General features: G+C 40.0%; 2 protein-coding genes and 1 long non-coding RNA gene across 4 annotated transcripts in view; 2 read left to right on the top strand and 1 right to left on the bottom strand.

The window, feature by feature from the left end:
* Positions 1-19,064, top strand: part of LOC145439649 (meprin A subunit beta-like) — a 171,752-nt gene that overhangs the window by 46,127 nt on the left and 106,561 nt on the right. The window lies entirely within an intron of this gene.
* LOC145438758 (uncharacterized) lies at positions 168-2,597 on the top strand. Its single transcript, XR_013915015.1, has 3 exons — positions 168-527; positions 600-735; positions 1,561-2,597. It is a non-coding gene; the product is annotated as an uncharacterized LOC145438758 (long non-coding RNA).
* The window catches only part of LOC145438757 (gamma-aminobutyric acid receptor subunit rho-2-like), a 28,866-nt gene continuing 12,496 nt past the window's right edge, over positions 2,695-19,064 (bottom strand). For both annotated transcript variants that reach the window (XM_080316111.1, XM_080316110.1), the window contains exons 10-14: positions 10,285-10,346; positions 9,785-9,952; positions 7,786-7,859; positions 6,338-6,443; positions 2,695-3,043 (exon numbers count right to left, since the gene is read on the bottom strand). In XM_080316111.1, the coding sequence (XP_080172237.1) occupies positions 2,861-3,043; positions 6,338-6,443; positions 7,786-7,859; positions 9,785-9,952; positions 10,285-10,346 (593 nt within the window). In that variant the 3' untranslated portion in view covers positions 2,695-2,860. The remainder of the gene's footprint in view (positions 3,044-6,337; positions 6,444-7,785; positions 7,860-9,784; positions 9,953-10,284; positions 10,347-19,064) is intronic.

The following is a 19,064-nucleotide window of genomic DNA, read 5'->3' as shown; positions in this document are numbered from 1 at the left end:
TGCATCTTTGGGTAAATTCAAAATTTTCAAACTGTACAAAATCAGCGATTATTGGTGGGAATGAATTAAAATTTGGTGTGCGTCGTTTTTTAAGGCAACCTAACGATTTAATCACGTAACCAGCAAGATTCAGGAAAAAAAGTTTTTTTGAACAGCCCTAATGTATAGTCCTTGGGTTGGAAATCCAGCACAATTATCTAAGACGGTGCTTCGATATTTTTCAAAGTTTCTTTTAAATTGCGTATACACGAGGTAAAACTAACATTTTCTTTTATCTTTCATCTTGTAGATTTAAGAGTTTTCAGTAAGAATTTCTGAGAACATCTGTAGACTACTCTGTAGTCTAGTTCCCAAATTGGCTAATGCTCCAAATAACATTTGGTTCTTCAGCATTCTGTAAGCGTGATACAATTCAAAGCTTGGAATCAGACAACCTACCCTTGCGAAGGCAATATTATTTCCCTGGCCGACCAGGTCAAGGATACCACAAAGCGCTCGGAATTCAAGTCCGTGCTTGTTCATTCATCGTACTATGACATTCAAGCGAATCGTCAATTAAACCTTGTGATAGCCGCTAACGTTATATTCTCCTGCAATAGTGATTTAGTCGGGCGCGTGGCAATATTCTGCGTTGTGCTGAATATCCTGGACCGTGCACGGCACGACGGCAGAATCGATATATTCAGAGCAGTTAAAGATATAAGGGATGCGAGACCAGGAATGATCAGGAACGAGGTACAGTGTATCTATCTGCACCTACTTTCCGGCCCAAGATAAATATTGAAAACTATGGCTTGTCAATGATGAAGTAAATACGTGATGGGAGTCGACCCTGAGTTATTGTACGTTGAACAGTATAGGGTTGCTCTAAATCACTTTTTGGAATTTTATTGATTACGCCAAGGTATTGCTAAGTTGCCTCTAAAAACGATGCATTGTAAATTTAGCTCTATTTCAACCCGTAGAAGCAAATATATTGGTGTACAAATTTCGAATTTGGTGAAAATTTCAATTATATATTTTAGAACCCCTCACCAACCACAAATATTTCAAGTCCTACACTTTCCGTTCCAATAACTTCGCTTCTGGTTGTTGGAATTGAGCCAACTTTTTTATCCACCGCTTTTTTAGGCAACTGAACATTTCCAGTAAAATTTGAAAAATACGGTAATTTTTATCTCTAATAGGTTCGCTTCTATACGGGTTGGAATTGAGCCAAGTTTAGTGTGGAGCATTTTTTCTAACCAAGCAAAAAATTTTATCGAATAGCCAGAAAACTTTGGAGAAAAAAGTTTTGAACAACCCCATCTAACACGGCGTGTAGTTTGTGCTGCGACGAACTCTCCAGCTTGTGTATAACGGCATTTGTTGCTGCAATGACTCCCTATATGCAGCTATTAAGTCCAACGAATATTCATTTGCTGCCACCCGCCCGAAACTCTATCCACATAAATTGATATGTCAATGACATGAATTCAGATTGCGCATGAAAATCATATATCAAATGAAGTATATATATAATGACAAACTCTATCAAACTCCCGCTCGTTGTGTTCACAGGACGACTACGTTTTCTGCCACCGTGTTCTGTTGACTTATTTGGATTCCGTGCAGTTGTATTCTCTCGTAGAATAGCGACGAAGATCGAACCAATCTCTACGAAACGGACAACAACTTTGCAAGTGTGCATCTTGCTCAATGTCTGATTTAAAAACAGCGATTGAAATGCACCGCCAACAAATGATATGTACAATAATTTATCGCACGAAGTACATTCCAGATGCTTTTCAGTACAGCGTCATGCTGCCTTTATGTGTGTATATATATTGTGTTTTATGTAGCGGCTACACTTGAACAATTAGATAATTCTAGTTGTCTAATCATACTAATTAAAGCGAAATACCGGTAATCTAAATCTAATAAAATTTGTAAAATTGTTGATTTGCTCCAATCCCAAATCTAAGCCATAGTTCGTGAATTGAAAGAACTATAAATAGCGCGGAAGGAGCCAAGCTTGCTGCGTAGACATTTGTCACTCTCATGCTTACGGGAATGAACTTTGAGTTGATATGAACTGACATTGATTCAATTTGCAAGTTTTCGCGAATTCAGTAATTCTAATTCTTATCTAATTTGGAAAAAATGTGTAGCTATAAATCTAATTACAGCCTCATTTGGAATGTATATATAATTCCTTCTAGTTCTCTAATTCTAGTTATCCATCCCGCGCAGGTATTCCCCATTAATATTACGAAATCATCTTCTTTTCCCTACTGCGATAATTTCTAATTTGAAACAAAATATGTTACACGATCTACTGCATTTATATTTTTAGATACATATAAGTAAGTAAGTAAGAAACGACAGCTGTTATTAATGAGACTATATATACAGTATTTCGCATCCTAATACATCAACCTAGCCCAAGTCCGCGTAAACCTCCTGCTATGACAAGCTACTGATTTTGTTTAAAAAACGGCGTCCATCATTGTTGATGCTGATCGCCGGGATTGTAATGCTATTTCTTTTTTGCACTTATATGCCGGTAAACGTCTAACGTTTATAAATATGCAATACTCGGGTGTATTCAGGAAATTTAGTGAAAGTCTCCATTTTCGCAAATATAGCCCTTACGATGTCATGTTCTATTCGTCGATCTGTTGATGAAAGTCGCAGTCGAGCTATCTGATCATCTTGATAAATCATTTGCAAAGAAATTTATTTCACTAGTGACAGTTTCGTACAGTAGAGTAACGTTGAATATTGCGTAGAGTGCGGAGAGGAATGAGATTTCAACGATGGTGGCAGCGTTGACAGAATCTAGCACGGTTCCATTGTGACGCAAAAAGTCCAAAATGTGTCATTCGTCATCGTCGTTCTTCCCGTGCTGAGTGGATACGACGTAATATATCCAGTACGCGATATTAAACATAAAAAACGTGATGAAATACAGTCGTCTGAACACGACGTCTGTCCTCACGGGATCGAAGTCGTGTTTTATTGCGATGTAAATGGTCTTCTTCACGGAGCTCATTTTAGAGCGCTGGAAAAGTCAATACTTCATTATAATGTCTTTTAAAATACAAAAACGTAAATAACCACTATATTTCAATGATTCAAACTCGAATTAGACAGCTTTTTATGCATGTGGTTGTGATTTCATTCCATGTTCCGGGCTAAAACGTGCCGCGCTAATGCCAATCCATAGAGAGATGCGGCGTGGGTGGTTAGGAGCATAAAAATAATGAATTAATGGACTATATACATGCCAAGAAGACTAAGCGGTGAAAGTGTTATTTTTCCTGAAGTATAACCAAGATAGATGGAGATGGAGAGAGAGAGAGAGAGAGAGAGAGAAAGAGGGGGAGAGAGAGGAAGAGGGTCTATATTTTTTCGTAAAACCGATATGGCTAATTCCATTATAATTTAACAGGGGCTGTAATGCATACCCTCAGAATTGTCCAATATTTACAAATGTTATTCTTTTTTGAATTCCAAGTTTATTAAAAAAAAAAAAATTGAAAAATGTTCAGCAGTTCAAAAGATATTGCGATTTAAAATCCTCTCGTCACTAGGTGGCGCTACTTTCAAAAATCTTTGAAATCGATATTTTTCGCTTAAATGATGGTAGAGAACCAATTAAAATGTCCAATTAACCAATTCTGGGGCCAAGGAATTCAATAAAACCAACTGTTTCGCCCTAAACTCAATGAAAAAAAAGTTACGGATGAAAAAAAAAATGGGGGGGACGGGCTTGAAAATGTCTGTGGGATACGGCCTACACAAAAAAAAATTATTGTGAAATGTGCTTTCAAGGAGTATGGTTGATAAAAAGCTTGATTTTAAATTCCCCAGTTATTCCACCGTGAAATATGCATTACATAAAAATTTCATGGTCCCAACCCATATCCCTGCTCACCGTAAATACTATTATCACCAGTCAAATATATGAATAAATTTATTAGTTTTGGTTTCTGAAATTTTTCAAGTAGAATCCGTGCTGAACCACCGCATCAACAATAATAGAAGCAAGTAACAAAAGACATATTTACAATTGATCTTGAAATGTGGCAAGTCGACGATCCAAAATGCATGCCAAACACGAAACAATAAATATGTTCGGATTTTTGACTTTTGACTATACTAAGAGACAAAATGCAATTTCAACATATTTATTGTTTCGTGTTTGGCATGCATTTTTGGATCGTCGACTTGCCACATTTCAAGATCAATTGTAAATATGTCTTTTGTTACTTGCTTCTATTATTGTTGATGCGGTGGTTCAGCACGGATTCTACTTGAAAAATTTCAAAAACCGGAACTAATAAATTTATTCATATATTTGACTGGTGATAATAGTATTTACGGTGAGCAGGGATATGGGTTGGGACCATGAAATTTTTATGTAATGCATATTTCACGGTGGAATAACTGGGGAATTTAAAATCAAGCTTTTTATCAACCATACTCCTTGAAAGCACATTTCACAATAATTTTTTTTTGTGTAGGCCGTATCCCACAGACATTTTCAAGCCCGTCCCCCCCATTTTTTTTTTCATCCGTAACTTTTTTTTCATTGAGTTTAGGGCGAAACAGTTGGTTTTATTGAATTCCTTGGCCCCAGAATTGGTTAATTGGACATTTTAATTGGTTCTCTACCATCATTTAAGCGAAAAATATCGATTTCAAAGATTTTTGAAAGTAGCGCCACCTAGTGACGAGAGGATTTTAAATCGCAATATCTTTTGAACCGCTGAACATTTTTCAATTTTTTTTTTTTTAATAAACTTGGAATTCAAAAAAGAACAACATATATAAATATTGGACAATTCTGAGAGTATGCATTACAAATCTCAAAAAATTTGCTAAATTATAATGGAATTAGCCATATACATAACGAGCAGACACATATAATGGTATAGTGGTGGTGCAGAAAATACGCATCCATCCACTGCATTCGGTATTAGATAGGAATGATCGATACGACCTTCGAGGTCAACTATAGTCTGATCACACCGGCATCAATCAGGAACACTTATCTCTACACGGTCTGACCGTAACAAAAGTAGTTAAAAAGGAAATCAAAAGAGTTAAAAATTAAGAGATTATAGCAAATCAATTAGCCAATATATACAAATGACTGTGGGACTATATACACAGTTCGGCGTATTTTCAGACAGGTAATTGTCTGACAGCAATATTTTACCATTCTACTCTTTGCAACAGAGTGAAGAAGACCTTCATATTTGTTCGTGGTATTCATGGTGTCTTACAACAGCAATGGTTATACACCAGGCCGATAATATTCATTATATTCCTATTTGCCTACTTGTAGCACGGCCCACTTCTAGGCTTATTGAACACCGCTTACGCGGATCATATGGCGAGTGGCAGCCTAGATAAACCCGGTTTTAAACCAATATCGAGAAAACCATTACCGAGAATGGACATTAGTGAGAATGCTATTACCGAGAATGGACATTACGAGAATGGACATTGCCGAGAATGCTATTACCGAGAATGCTCTAACCGAGAATGGACATTATGATGATGAGCATTACCGAGAATAGCTAATGCTGAGAATCTAACTTACTGAGACGGACGCTGTCGAGAAATTTATACCCAAGAATTACGAGCGAATGCGGCAAGGCCGTGATGGACGTTAGGTTCTCGACATATGTCCATTGTCCATACTCGTAAATATATATTCTCGGTAATATCCATTCTTGGTGACATCCATTCTCGGAAATGTCCATTCTCGGTGGTGTACACTCGGTAATAGTTTTCTCGGTATTGACCGGACACCGATAAACCGCCACACTTGCGAAAATACCTTTATGATATATGTGTTGAATGCTCATGCAATGTTCGAAAACTGAACAATCAGTGCAATGTGCATTACAAAGGAACGTTCACATGTTTTTTTTTTCTAATGAGCTCATTAGAAAATGTCTTCATCGAACTCATAGGGAAAACTTCATGTGTCTTTCAAATCAGCCGGGCCCTACCTAGATCAGATTGTGGATAAGAGACAATTGCAACCATCACATTCATTTCCTTCTCAGTGTGTGTAATTGATAATCATAGACGGATTGTCTCGTGTACCGCATTTTTTGACATTTCACTGCGGACATATTTGCTAATCCACCCATGTTAACAATGGTATATTGAGTACTGAGTATTCCGCTAGTATGCTTGTACGCAACGCAGCACAATCATGGAACCTCGAGGTGGCACGCAGTAAGATAAAAGGTTGAGAACCACTTCATACGACGATACTATCCTTCAAAACGCACACTCTTAGCCAAGAAGGTGTGTAAGAGTGCACGAACTCTACCTCCGGTCGGCGACATGATACGGGTACATGCGGCAGTTTCGGGGGTGAAGTATTCTTCCTGTAGTTATGTAAGCCCGCGTCGATTCCCGCCTTGTAGATGTCGCTCCTGAAAATTGTCTCGGCGTGAAAAAGAAAACTGATCTGAACTTTACGAGTTGTTGGTCATTTATACAAAGTAAACCGCAGCAATCGATGCATCCTAGACAGCTCGTAAATGAGATTTTCCGGCTCGTTTGTATTGTCAATATTCGTCGAAAGACGACGCCACCTGTGGTATTATCCGTGCACAAAAGTACATTGCCATCGCCGATGCTCATTAAAATTTAAAATCTGCTCGTGAAGCAGCATTTCACGTTTCTATCCCCAGAACTGCAGTAATTACTCGACGGGCTCTGTGCAATCACGTCGCCGTAAACGCGGCAAATAATGGGACGCCGGTATTGTATCGATTTAAGTTTCCGGCTTTCACCCGGAGGCGTTCGTTATGTTAGTTGGCGTTCACTACCGTTGTAATCTTATCATGTCTCATTCTATTATATAGGATGTCAAACTCAACTGACGTCGCGGGACGGATTCACAATTTCATATCGCTCGCGGGCCACACCAGTCAAGTGATTCCGAAATATTTACTCAAAATCCATGCCCTTGTTTTTCATTCTGAATACTTTATCATCAAGACCATAAACACAGTGGTATATTACATCGTATTATGGAAGACGGGGGTTTATTCTAGCTTCTCATTTATAAGCAAACTATGGAATTGGCATTCTTGCCTTCTCAGCATTAGGTGTCAATTCTAGCCTCTTGCTCCTAATTGTGACTAGAAACTATAACACCGCTGTCGGGTAATAATGTCGCCATCGAGCACTCTCGACATTCGCTGTCTTGAGGGGTTATTTATATTTGATGGACATATTTCGTACTGAAAATTTTAAGATTTGTTATAAATGTGCTGGTTAATACTCGCGTTTTGCAATCTACTTGGAATTGCTTCGCAGGCCGAATAATATCACCTATGGTGGGCCGTATGTTTGACACCCGGTTAATGTTTCGTGCAAAGCCTTTGAAAGTAGCTGCCGAAGAGTGAACTTGCCACCGACCATAGAATGATAACAGTAACTATCACGAAATCACTAGTCTTGATTGGCTAATCGCCTATGCCTCAATGATTGCGACGGCGGCGGCTGTCTGATTACGTGCATCTATTTGTTCCAGCAATCCGCTAACATCAGCTGTAAAGTGTTCAGTGCTCCTTGCCAATATAAAATGTTTGTCGGCGTGTAATGTAGGAAAACATATATAACGATTCGTGGTACGATTACAATGCACGCCAATCGGTGTAAAATGCTGTTAATTTCAAAATGTGGGATTTCGTGTGTGTTAAAACATGTGTGTATTGCTCGGTCAGGAAGGTATCATCGACATTTGCATGTTTACACTTCACTTACCGATGACATTTTCCAACCTCTATCCCGGAGTCCGTCGAGAACTGACTAGATCTTCTGCCATTTTCAACGGAGAACTGTTGTAATAAGAAGATGTTTACTGTACACCTCCATTATACGTACATCATGCGAAAGCGCACTTTTACGGGGGTTAGACGTCGGCATACTTCGTTGAATATTAATATTTTCGCACGCTCGCTAGATTAGGGGATTAGCCATGCCTCTCTATTGCAACCCATCTGTTGCGGTTTTACTATTCGTGGAATTTCGACGGCATTCGTCATTGTACACAAAGTCGATATTCTTTGTGTTGATTCCTGCTCATCCTACTTCTAGCCCGCTGTCGTCACTCCCGGTTTTTGTGACACACAGCTTATACGGAGATCGGATGGCAACGAGGCTCCTATAATGAAACCTTCAACACCTAGGTAGGAATTTTGATAGCACACTCTGTCGGATTAGTATTCGCAAACCACGACGTAGGTACCACGACGATTCGCCACCTCTAAATTATATCTTCATTTGATATGAACTATATGCAGTATAGGCTACTCATGTACCCAAAGATATATTTTAAAGATATCAGGATAAAATGAAATATCTTTTGTTTTACCGGACCTTCATATTATTATGTTACAGCCAACTATTTTAATAATTATTATGGTAAATCGCAATGGATATCATAACGCAAAACCACTATATGGCGTTAATGAAGTGGCTCGAGGTTCGGGAGGTGAATACAACTATAAATGAGAACGTATACTGCAGAAATACTCGTATGCAGTTGACGAATTTTATTACATCCACTTTAAGGACTAACACGAGAAAAATGATGTGGCCTGTAGCCTATTAGGGTTATGTCTTCTTCGTTGAGCATTTGTAACTATACGGCACAAAAATAATTATCATCTGATCAGCCTTGCAGAACCAGTGTTTAACCTTGTTCTGGTCTCTCGTGACATATACGACTAGCTCAATAAGAGCCACCCATAGAACGTGGGATTGGTCAGCAGCGATAGACTATCCTTCGTCTCAGGTACAAAACCTTATACGCATGATATTCTGATGCACATGATGCTCGTATAATAGTAGCAACAGTCGTCTTCTATCCGCATATATTGCTGTATAGCAGGGGTCGCCAACTCAAAACGGGTCGCGGGCCACTTTTCAAATTTCGTAGCGGCCGCGGGCCGCATAAATTCAATATCGATGTAAAGGGGGAAACCACGTTTTAAAACTCTACGTCAGTACAACGCTGTTCTACCTAACATAGGCAATGGGTATAGTGGCCACAAAAAAGTAATATTTTATTAAAGGAATAAAAATACAACAAAGTATCACTGTCATCAATTTCATTTTATTTCAAAGTGCGAGCTGTGCGCGATACCTAGAAATGCTTTTTGGGACTAGCGAGATACGTAACTAGCTGAAAGACCATCCTCACTTGAAGCTTAATCTTGTGGGAAAGCCCTAAGCCAGTGGTTCTCAAACCTTTTTTGATATGTCCCCTTATATGATACTGAAACATTTCGCGCCCCCTTATCGTCATATCACAAAATGCATCCATAATGCTGACTACCGAACGGATAGTTAGCTGGTATGGAAGGTTATGAATGTTGACAAGAGAATTCTATAATATGAATTCCGGATTATACACAGAGCACTAGCTATAACTATAAATTCGAGGAAAATCGCGCCGAGCGCGAAAAAATTTTTAGTTGAACGCAACTCCACGGCCCCTTCAGATGCTTTCACGACCCCATATGGGGGACGCACCCTCAGTTTTAAAACCACTTCCCTAAGCAGTTTTCTAGGCGTCTCGGTATTGGAAGAGTTTGGGCCATTGCACGTCAATTTCAGAATTTCAAAATGTTTTCTTCGCTTTCTTCCGAAATCTCAAATCATGTCGCGTGCCGCAAAATATGACCTGGCGGGCCGCATGCGGCCCGCGGGCCGCGTGTTGGTGACCCCTGCTGTATAGTATAATTACGGGACATCCTACTTTTGTGTGCTCGCGGGCGGCTTTTGATAACTTATTCTTGCGAAGACTGATTTCTGTCCTGGACGCGGCCATCATTGAGTAGTTTACCCAGCAGTATTCCAGCACAGTCGAGAATACGAATAGGAAGCTCAGCCACAAGTAAAAGTCCATTGCCGTCAAATATGACACCTAGATGTAAACATCGTTATGTGTGTGGAAGTTGATTCAGTTGTAGTTGCGAAAGCTTCAACAGAAACATAATACAACAGTACACTGGTACGCAATTATTTGAGCAGAGACCAGCAGGTGGTATTTCCGTGCAACGTAAATGAATTGAATAGAAATCAGTTGGTAGAGAAGTTTAGCGCAACTATGTTCACAACATTCAAATTGACCTACCACATGATATTGCCTATCACCTTAGTACATTCCCTCTCGCAGATATCTGGAGAAGCCTATATCTATACGAACTAGCATTTCGAATGGTAATATAAGTCATGTTTGTTATTACCGTATTTTACCTTGGGAAGCGACGACTTGAGACCGGTTATAACCGTGGATATGGTTAGAACTGACGTGATTCCTGTAAAACAATCGATCTCGTTTATGGATATTGTACCTATACAATAGGGCTCTTCAAAAATGACTTTTTTCTCAAATCGTACTGGCTACTTGATAAAATTGTTAGGTTACCTAATTTAGGCCTACACACAAAATTTGGTTCAATTCTAGCCAGTAACCGCTTTGCTACAGAATAAGAAAGTTTCTATTTATTATATAAAATTAAATAATAAAAAAATTAAAAATTTTCTGTTCACCCCATGAAAGTGTTACGCTGTCTATAGAAACGATCCTCACCGAATTTGGTTCAATTCCAACCAGTGGACGCTGAGTTATTGCCGTCGAAAATTTTGATTTGAATAAAATAGTATTTACGGTGACCGATTCTTTCTTTCTTTATTTATTATAGTTGTGCTCACCGTAAATACTATTTTATTCAAATCAAAAATTTTCGACGGCAATAACTTCACTTCCACTGGTTAGAATTAAACCAAATTTGGTGAGGATCGTTTGGAGTATTTGGCTGTATTAAGATACGAGGAACGAACCGGAGCCGCTGAAGCATAGATAGTCACCAGACTCTTCAGCTCTACCTCCCCAAGACTCGACTCCTCTTCGTGGGTCGAGTCTTGGTGAGTCTATTCTCTTCGAGTCCTGACTCTCTCTCTCGAGTCAGGACTTGTTGAGTCTTTTTTTTTTTTGGAGACTTGTCTCTCTCTTGAGTCAAGCCTCTACTTTCTCCTTTCTCTCGCGCCTCTCCCTCGAGGCGACGAGAGACTGTCTAGCTTCAAGCCTTAATTAGTAACACGCTACGACACCGTCTAGACCAGTGGTTCTCAACCGCCGGTCCGCGGACCGGTGCCGGTCCGCGACGACATTCCTGCCGGTCCGCCAGGCACATTAGAATTTTATACTTTAATTTCAATATGCAATGTTGATGGCTTGTTCATTGATAAAATAAATGAAACATCAAATTTTAAACTGATTCATAACTTTGTGAGGTAACATTAGGGCTGGAAACATGTTCGATTTGACCTAAAGTTCAAGACGTGTCATTTGACGACAAGCAAGTGACAAGTATACAGAACAGATACGAGCCGACTCATCGCTAAACAGCACAGTTTGATAATTGGTTTTCGATTCATTCATTTTGTGAAGGACCGTAACGGGGGCACCCCAAACCGCCCAATTGGAGAGGGGCCGAGCTTGAATAGGGCTCGAAATTATTTCGCAAATGAACATAAATCATAAATCATAGCATATTTGAAACTTTTTCCAACATTTTTCAATTTCTTTTCGCGCTTTGCACGATTTAGTATCCCTAAATGTCTTGCTTATAGGCTATATTAGGTGCCCTTCTCTGAGAAATACGGAATTATTTATAGGTATTTCGGCGTCAGCCATTACCACGCCACGACGTACCAACGCATAATGAAGCTTAGGTTAACATGGGACTCCGAAAGGTGGGCCAAAAATTCGGGCACGAGAAAACCGCTTCACTCGTGAATGATCGAAAATTTTCGCTATTGGCGCGATTAAGCTACGTAAACTCTCTGCTTACGATGAGTAGAATGAAAGTGCTCACAAGTACAGGTGAAAACATCCACCCCACTGTAGGGTCTTGGGGGTGAAGCCCCCGGAAGTTTGACTTATCGCCCTGTGGGCGCCTCAAGACCAGCGTTTTTGGGTTGGGCTGACGAAGTGCTTTTTCGGCCCGACTTTGTGGATGGCTGTAATGTGTTTTCTTGCGGCACGCATTGTATTCGTACAGGTAGTTGCCAGAGTAACCTGTTTCTGGTAGCAGTGGGCAATGAGCAATGTAGCACGAAAAGGTGCTTGGTTCGACTCCGATACGATTCTTCTCTCGATATTGTCAAAGAGAAGAATATTATTAGAATTGGCGTGGTCGGTTAAGCCCACGGCGTTCGGCGCGAAAAACTGTAAAGGTCTCACGGTGGTAGCACGTTTATCTGGACTAGGCAATTTTACCTCGACTCGGCAGACTCACTGCCATAAAATCACATGGATGCCATCATGAATAATAATTAAATATGATCAAAACCCTCTAAATTTCACTCTCTAGCCCCATATAATTGCAAAAAACGGTTGCATACTCTGCATTTTGCTTCATTTCAATTTTGAAAGTTCACCGGTCCGCCAGACACATTTTTTGAAATTTTACCGGTCCGCGAGGTGAAAAAGGTTGAGAACCACTGGTCTAGACGGTGATCGTACGATCGGCTAAACAGCGTGAAACTACAGTATCGGTCTATGCGAAGCGAGCAGAAACGCCTTCAAAACGTTCCAGAACGCCTTGCAAACCGCTGTATAGACTTCTCGACTGTTTGGAAACACCTTGCGCTACGTTCCATAGAAAGAACAGAACAAAAACGCGATAATATGGCTTATGCTAACGCATTAGCAGGCAGAGAATACCAGCGCATAACCTACGGGAATAGGCCAAGATCGCTTGATATATTGACGCCATTGGGCTGCGAAACAGCCGAGATAATCGATGCTATCATCACAGAGCCGAGCCTTAAACAGTACAAGGAACACATAACATCAATTTACCAAATCGGGAGAACAACCTACAACCTAACATTCAACCAACATGAGGAAACAGAAGCAATACGCGAAAGGTTCTTGAATCAAACGCACTTAGGAATAAAAACAGCAGCTGGACTAATTTACTTCCGAATACCGAGACCGCCTGCAGCACAGATCAACGTCAGAGCCGTGCCCACAGAAGTGGGAGAAGAGGAAGTACGCAACAAAATAGATCAGTACAAATGCGGCACGGTACAAGACTTTAAACTTATATATCATAAAGGCACAGCATTACAGAATGGGTACCGACAAATAACCATATACAAGGTTACATACCCGGAAAACTTCCGCCTTTCTTGTACCTAGGCCAAGCCCCGTGCAAGGTCTACACACCAACCAACGAAGGGAACGCGACATGCTATAAATGCCTGCAGAGAGGGCACACTGCGAACCAATGCCCAAACCAAACAGCGTGCTTTCTCTGTAAACAGACAGGACATAGACGCGACCAATGCCCAACAAAAAAAGACGAACCAATACCTCTAAACCAGAGAAGAATACTAAGGGTTGATGAAAACCTAACACCTACTGACATGGAGGAGCAATACCAACCTGAAGTGATTAAAAAAAAACCAACACCTTTGGCGAGTGAGGCAGAGGCAGAGGTTGAGAATACAGACGAAGAAGAACACAAACATGAAGAGGAACAAGAAGAAGAACTGATCGAAGACTTCTTCAACTTAGAACAGCAAACACAACCAGACAGCGAACTAGAACAGCAATCACAAGCAGATAGCCAACAAGACAAGACAATAATACAAGAATCAGACAATGAAAGCCAAACGGACGCAGAACTACAAATTAACACAAGTGAAGAGGAAACGCAAGCAGAGCTAAACGAAAGACAAAGTAGCAACCAACCAAAACGCATACTAAACAAGGACAGAATGAACCAAACCACAATACTTCGACAGAAGTTTGAGATTAGCAGCTCTACACCCAACGAATTCTTCGGCAGTACACAATGCTCGCCAAACAAAAGAACTAAGGACGCGCGTAGTCCGACATCGCCAACGGCAGGCGGAGCCAGACGAAAGCTGGCCAAGCCAGACCGAAGCGAAAAGAAATAGGAACATAACCTAAAACGAACAAGTCTTCCCTCATCCCAATGAAAATGGATTTTGGCCTAAACATACTATCCCTGAACGCCAATGGGCTCAACACCCACTGGTTTAAAGTTAAAAACTTCCTTAAAAAAGAAAAAAACTGGAATATAGCATGCTTTCAGGAGACTCACAGGGTATAGATACAAATAAAATAATAAAATGGACAGAACAAAACGGATACCTATACTACCCAAATCATATAACCATAGGACAAAATTGGACTGATACAGAAGAGGGGAAAAAACTCTATTTTAGAGGAACGAGTATACTTATTAAAAAAGAAATTGAAACCAAATTCGTAATCGTCCACCAGATTATAAAAGAACATAGGGCTCAAGCGCTAAAACTTACGCATAAAGAAACGAACGAGAACACTACTGTATATAATATATACGGACCAAGTGATGCCGGAAGACACCAAACAACATTCTATAGTGAAATAATATCGGAATTGGAAAAATACCCAGATACCGCAATAGTCTGCGGTGACTTTAACATAGTCACCGCCAAAATAGACTCGAAAAACATCCAGAACTTTAAGTTAACACCCGCGGCCAAAATCTGGAAGTCCTTTACGGAAATTTATAAAATCAGAGACGCATGGCGTTGGCAAAACCCAACAAAAAAACTATATACGATCATGAAGACAAGACAATCGAGGCGCATAGACAGGATCTACGTCTCAGAAAGACTCCTAACGAGAGTCAAAAGAATAACATACCAACTTAACACCATCTCGGACCACATCTTTCTTCAAAAAATAACAATAGCAGAGCCGGCAAACAACATAAAATGGGGTAATGGAACCTGGAAAAGTGATCCCAGGCATTACCCCAATGAAGAGCTCTACAAAGAAATAGAAGAGGTCCACCTAAAATGTACAGAAAGAAAATCAATGTACAATGATGTATACGAATGGTGGGATTACCTTAAAAGAGAAATTAAAAAGCTGCTAAAACATCACAGCTGGACCAAAAGGGTTGAAACAAACCAAAAAACAAAAGCACTGAAAGAAGAAATTGGTCGAATCCAAAACGACCAAAACACGGACGAGGACCCCTTCGAAGCCATTAAACACATAAAAAGGCTCGAAGACGACGAGATTAGACACCAAGCCCAGCTCTACAAAATAAAAGATCTAGAAGAGGGCGAACGACCCACTAAATACTTCTTCCAAAAAATAGAGCAAAGAAGAGAGAGAAAAGTACTTAATAGTGTGGTCAATGAATATGATACGGAAATAACCATCAAAGAAGAGGTTATTAAAACTGTAGAGCAGTGGTTCTCAACCTTTTTCACCTCGCGGACCGGTAACATTTCAAAAAATGTGTCTGGCGGACCGGTGAACTTTCAAAATTGAAATGAAGCAAAATGCAGAGTATGCAACCGTTTTTTGCAATTATATGGGGCTAGAGAGTGAAATTTAGAGGGTTTTGATCATATTTAATTATTATTCATGATGGCATCCATGTGATTTTATGGCAGTGAGTCTGCCGAGTCGAGGTAAAATTGCCTAGTCCAGATAAACGTGCTACCACCGTGAGACCTTTACAGTTTTTCGCGCCGAACGCCGTGGGCTTAACCGACCACGCCAATTCTAATAATATTCTTCTCTTTGACAATATCGAGAGAAGAATCGTATCGGAGTCGAACCAAGCACCTTTTCGTGCTACATTGCTCATTGCCCACTGCTACCAGAAACAGGTTACTCTGGCAACTACCTGTACGAATACAATGCGTGCCGCAAGAAAACACATTACAGCCATCCACAAATTCGGGCCGAAAAAGCACTTCGTCAGCCCAACCCAAAAACGCTGGTCTTGAGGCGCCCACAGGGCGATAAGTCAAACTTCCGGGGGCTTCACCCCCAAGACCCTACAGTGGGGTGGATGTTGTCACCTGTACTTGTGAGCACTTTCATTCTACTCAGCGTAAGCAGAGAGTTTACGTAGCTTAATCGCGCCAATAGCGAAAATTTTCGATCATTCACGAGTGAAGCGGTTTTCTCGTGCCCGAATTTTTCGCCCACCTTTCGGAGTCCCATGTTAACCTAAGCTTTATTATGCGTTGGTACGTCGTGGCGTGGTAATGGCTGACGCCGAAATACCTATAAATCATTCCGTATTTCTCAGAGAAGGGCACCTAATATAGCCTATAAGCAAGACATTTAGGGATACTAAATCGTGCAAAGCGCGAAAAGAAATTGAAAAATGTTAGAAAAAGTTTCAAATATGCTATGATTTATGATTTATGTTCATTTGCGAAATAATTTCGAGCCCTATTCAAGCTCGGCCCCTCTCCAATTGGGCGGTTTGGGGTGCCCCCGTTACGGTCCTTCACAAAATGAATGAATCGAAAACCAATTATCAAACTGTGCTGTTTAGCGATGAGTCGGCTCGTATCTGTTCTGTATACTTGTCACTTGCTTGTCGTCAAATGACACGTCTTGAACTTTAGGTCAAATCGAACATGTTTCCAGCCCTAATGTTACCTCACAAAGTTATGAATCAGTTTAAAATTTGATGTTTCATTTATTTTATCAATGAACAAGCCATCAACATTGCATATTGAAATTAAAGTATAAAATTCTAATGTGCCTGGCGGACCGGCAGGAATGTCGTCGCGGACCGGCGGTTGAGAACCACTGCTGTAGAGGATTATTACACAAAACTGTGGAATAAAACCGAATACATTAACACAGGCCTCCAGGAAAAATACCTCGAACAAGTGGAAGGGATAGAAATATCCCAAGAGCAAAGAAAAGACTTAGAAAACCAAATAACCCAAGAAGAAATAAAAGCAATAATACAGAAAATGGAAGGTGGCAAAACTCCTGGGTCGGATGGCCTACCCAAAGAGTTTTATGCCACCTTCTGGAACGTGATAAAAAAAGACCTCCAAGACGTAATTAATAACGCGTACATATTTGGAGGCATATGCGAGACGTGGGCGGACGGGATATCCACGATAATATACAAAAAAGGGAACCCCGCAAACCTCAATAACTGGAGGCCCATTACATTACTTAACACGGACTATAAAATCTTAACGGCAATAATATCAGCCAGATTGAAAGAAACATTACCTGACGTGATACATAATACACAAAAATGTGGCATAAAAGGTAGAAAGATCACTGATGTACTCAGAAACACCCAAGCCGCAGTGGATTATGCAAAAGAACGAGGCAAACAGCTATTCTTGGTCAACTTTGACCAAGAAAAAGCATTTGACAAAATAAATCACGAATACATGTATAAAATATTGGAGGGATACCGCCTCCCTGAGAACATCATTAAATTAATTAAAAAACTGTACAGCACATCAAATAGCAGAATACTAGTTAACGGAGCCCTTACAGGCAAAATACATCTAAAAAGAGGAATAAGGCAGGGGTGTCCGTTAAGTATGGCCTTGTACGCCATCTGCAGTGACCCCCTAGCCCGAAAAATTGAAAACAACCGAAATATCCAGGCCTTTAGTAAAGGGAGAAGCACGATCAGGCTACAGCAGTATGCTGATGACTTGACCTGCTATCTTACCCAAGAAAAAGACGTCGAAATAATATTCCAAGAATTTGAACAATATGCAAGAGCAACAGGCCAAAAATTGAACGCCAACAAAACCGAAATCCTACACATCCCACCAAGACGCGGTATCTTAAGCAACAGCTTCCAATACAAACACCTAATAAAACCAAGCATAAAAATACTCGGCCAAATATATGGCGAAAACCAAGAAAAAGAAACGTGGAATATGCGCATTATGAAAATAAAGCGGACCCTCCACGCCTATAAACATAGACGACTATCATGGGTCGGAAAAAAAACAATCCTCAATTCCATGGCGTCCAGCCTCATCATATATAATGCCATAGTAATTGAGATGCCAAAAAAATATCAAAAACAAATAGAAAAGATGTATTTTAATTTTATCTGGAATCCGGAAAAAATGGAATCAATTTCGAGGAAAACATTAATAGCGGAGAAAGAACGAGGCGGATTTGAAATACCCGATGTCGAATCAAAAATAAAAGCCTGCGAATTAGAGAAAATACTCGAACTGAAGAAAATAGAAAAACCGCATGAAATATGGCATCAATATGCGATATACGAAATCGGGACAAGAATAAAACAAATTAACGAGCGACTGTATAAAAATACGGAACCTCACAAATACCCTGTACCCCGAAAATGGATTGACAATATCGAACTTAGTAAGAAAATAGAATTCGACGAAGAGGAGTGGCAGGAAGCTACACATAAATGCTTATATAAAGCAATCAAAAGTCTAAAAGAAAATAGACCAATCATAAAAACGGAAGAAGGGAAAGATATAAATTGGAAGAAGATCATCCAGACACAATATCAAGCCCAAAAAACTATTACGAATCAAGAACTTATCATAAATTACAAAACTGCATACAATGCGTACATTTTCGGCAATAAAAAACGCAGCCGAAATATAACCCACACAACAACTGGAAAAGCGCTAGACCTAAAGTGCAAATTTTGTAACGCGGATAATGATGACGCAAAGCACATCCTGACGTCATGCAGATATACAAAAAAAATCATAACCCACCTAGAGAATATAATTGGGAGGAGTATAAGTACCAACAACATACTCTTCAACATCGGAAATCGAAAAACGGACTGGACAATCCTGTCCATCTACAAAAAAAACATCATCAACTTCAAAATATCACTTGATATTGAAAATAGAAAAGTTGCGGATGAAAACATAACAAAAAAGATAATAAACAAAATCAAAAGAAGAGTCAGCCGTATAACAGCTGACACACACACAAACTATATACTTGACAACATAGACAAATTGACTTAAAACACTAAAACAAGACAAAAAATGAGAACGAAACACAACTACCCCCCAAATGAGAGCCCAAACGTAAGTTTGGCCAACCCAACGGAAACTGAAGAGATAAAAACAACAAAAAACTCTTCAGGAGAAAGAGGAGGTAACGACAAAGAACCCCTCAACTGCATACATCCAGCGGTTGGCCT

The sequence above is a fragment of the Botryllus schlosseri genome, chromosome 5 (assembly GCF_051294905.1).
Source record: "Botryllus schlosseri isolate E-star chromosome 5, Bs_hap1, whole genome shotgun sequence".
In the NCBI taxonomy this organism is placed as follows: Eukaryota; Metazoa; Chordata; class Ascidiacea; order Stolidobranchia; family Styelidae; genus Botryllus; species Botryllus schlosseri.
The sequence above is the reverse complement of the archived record's forward strand: the minus strand, read 5'-3'. Positions and strand labels throughout refer to the sequence as shown.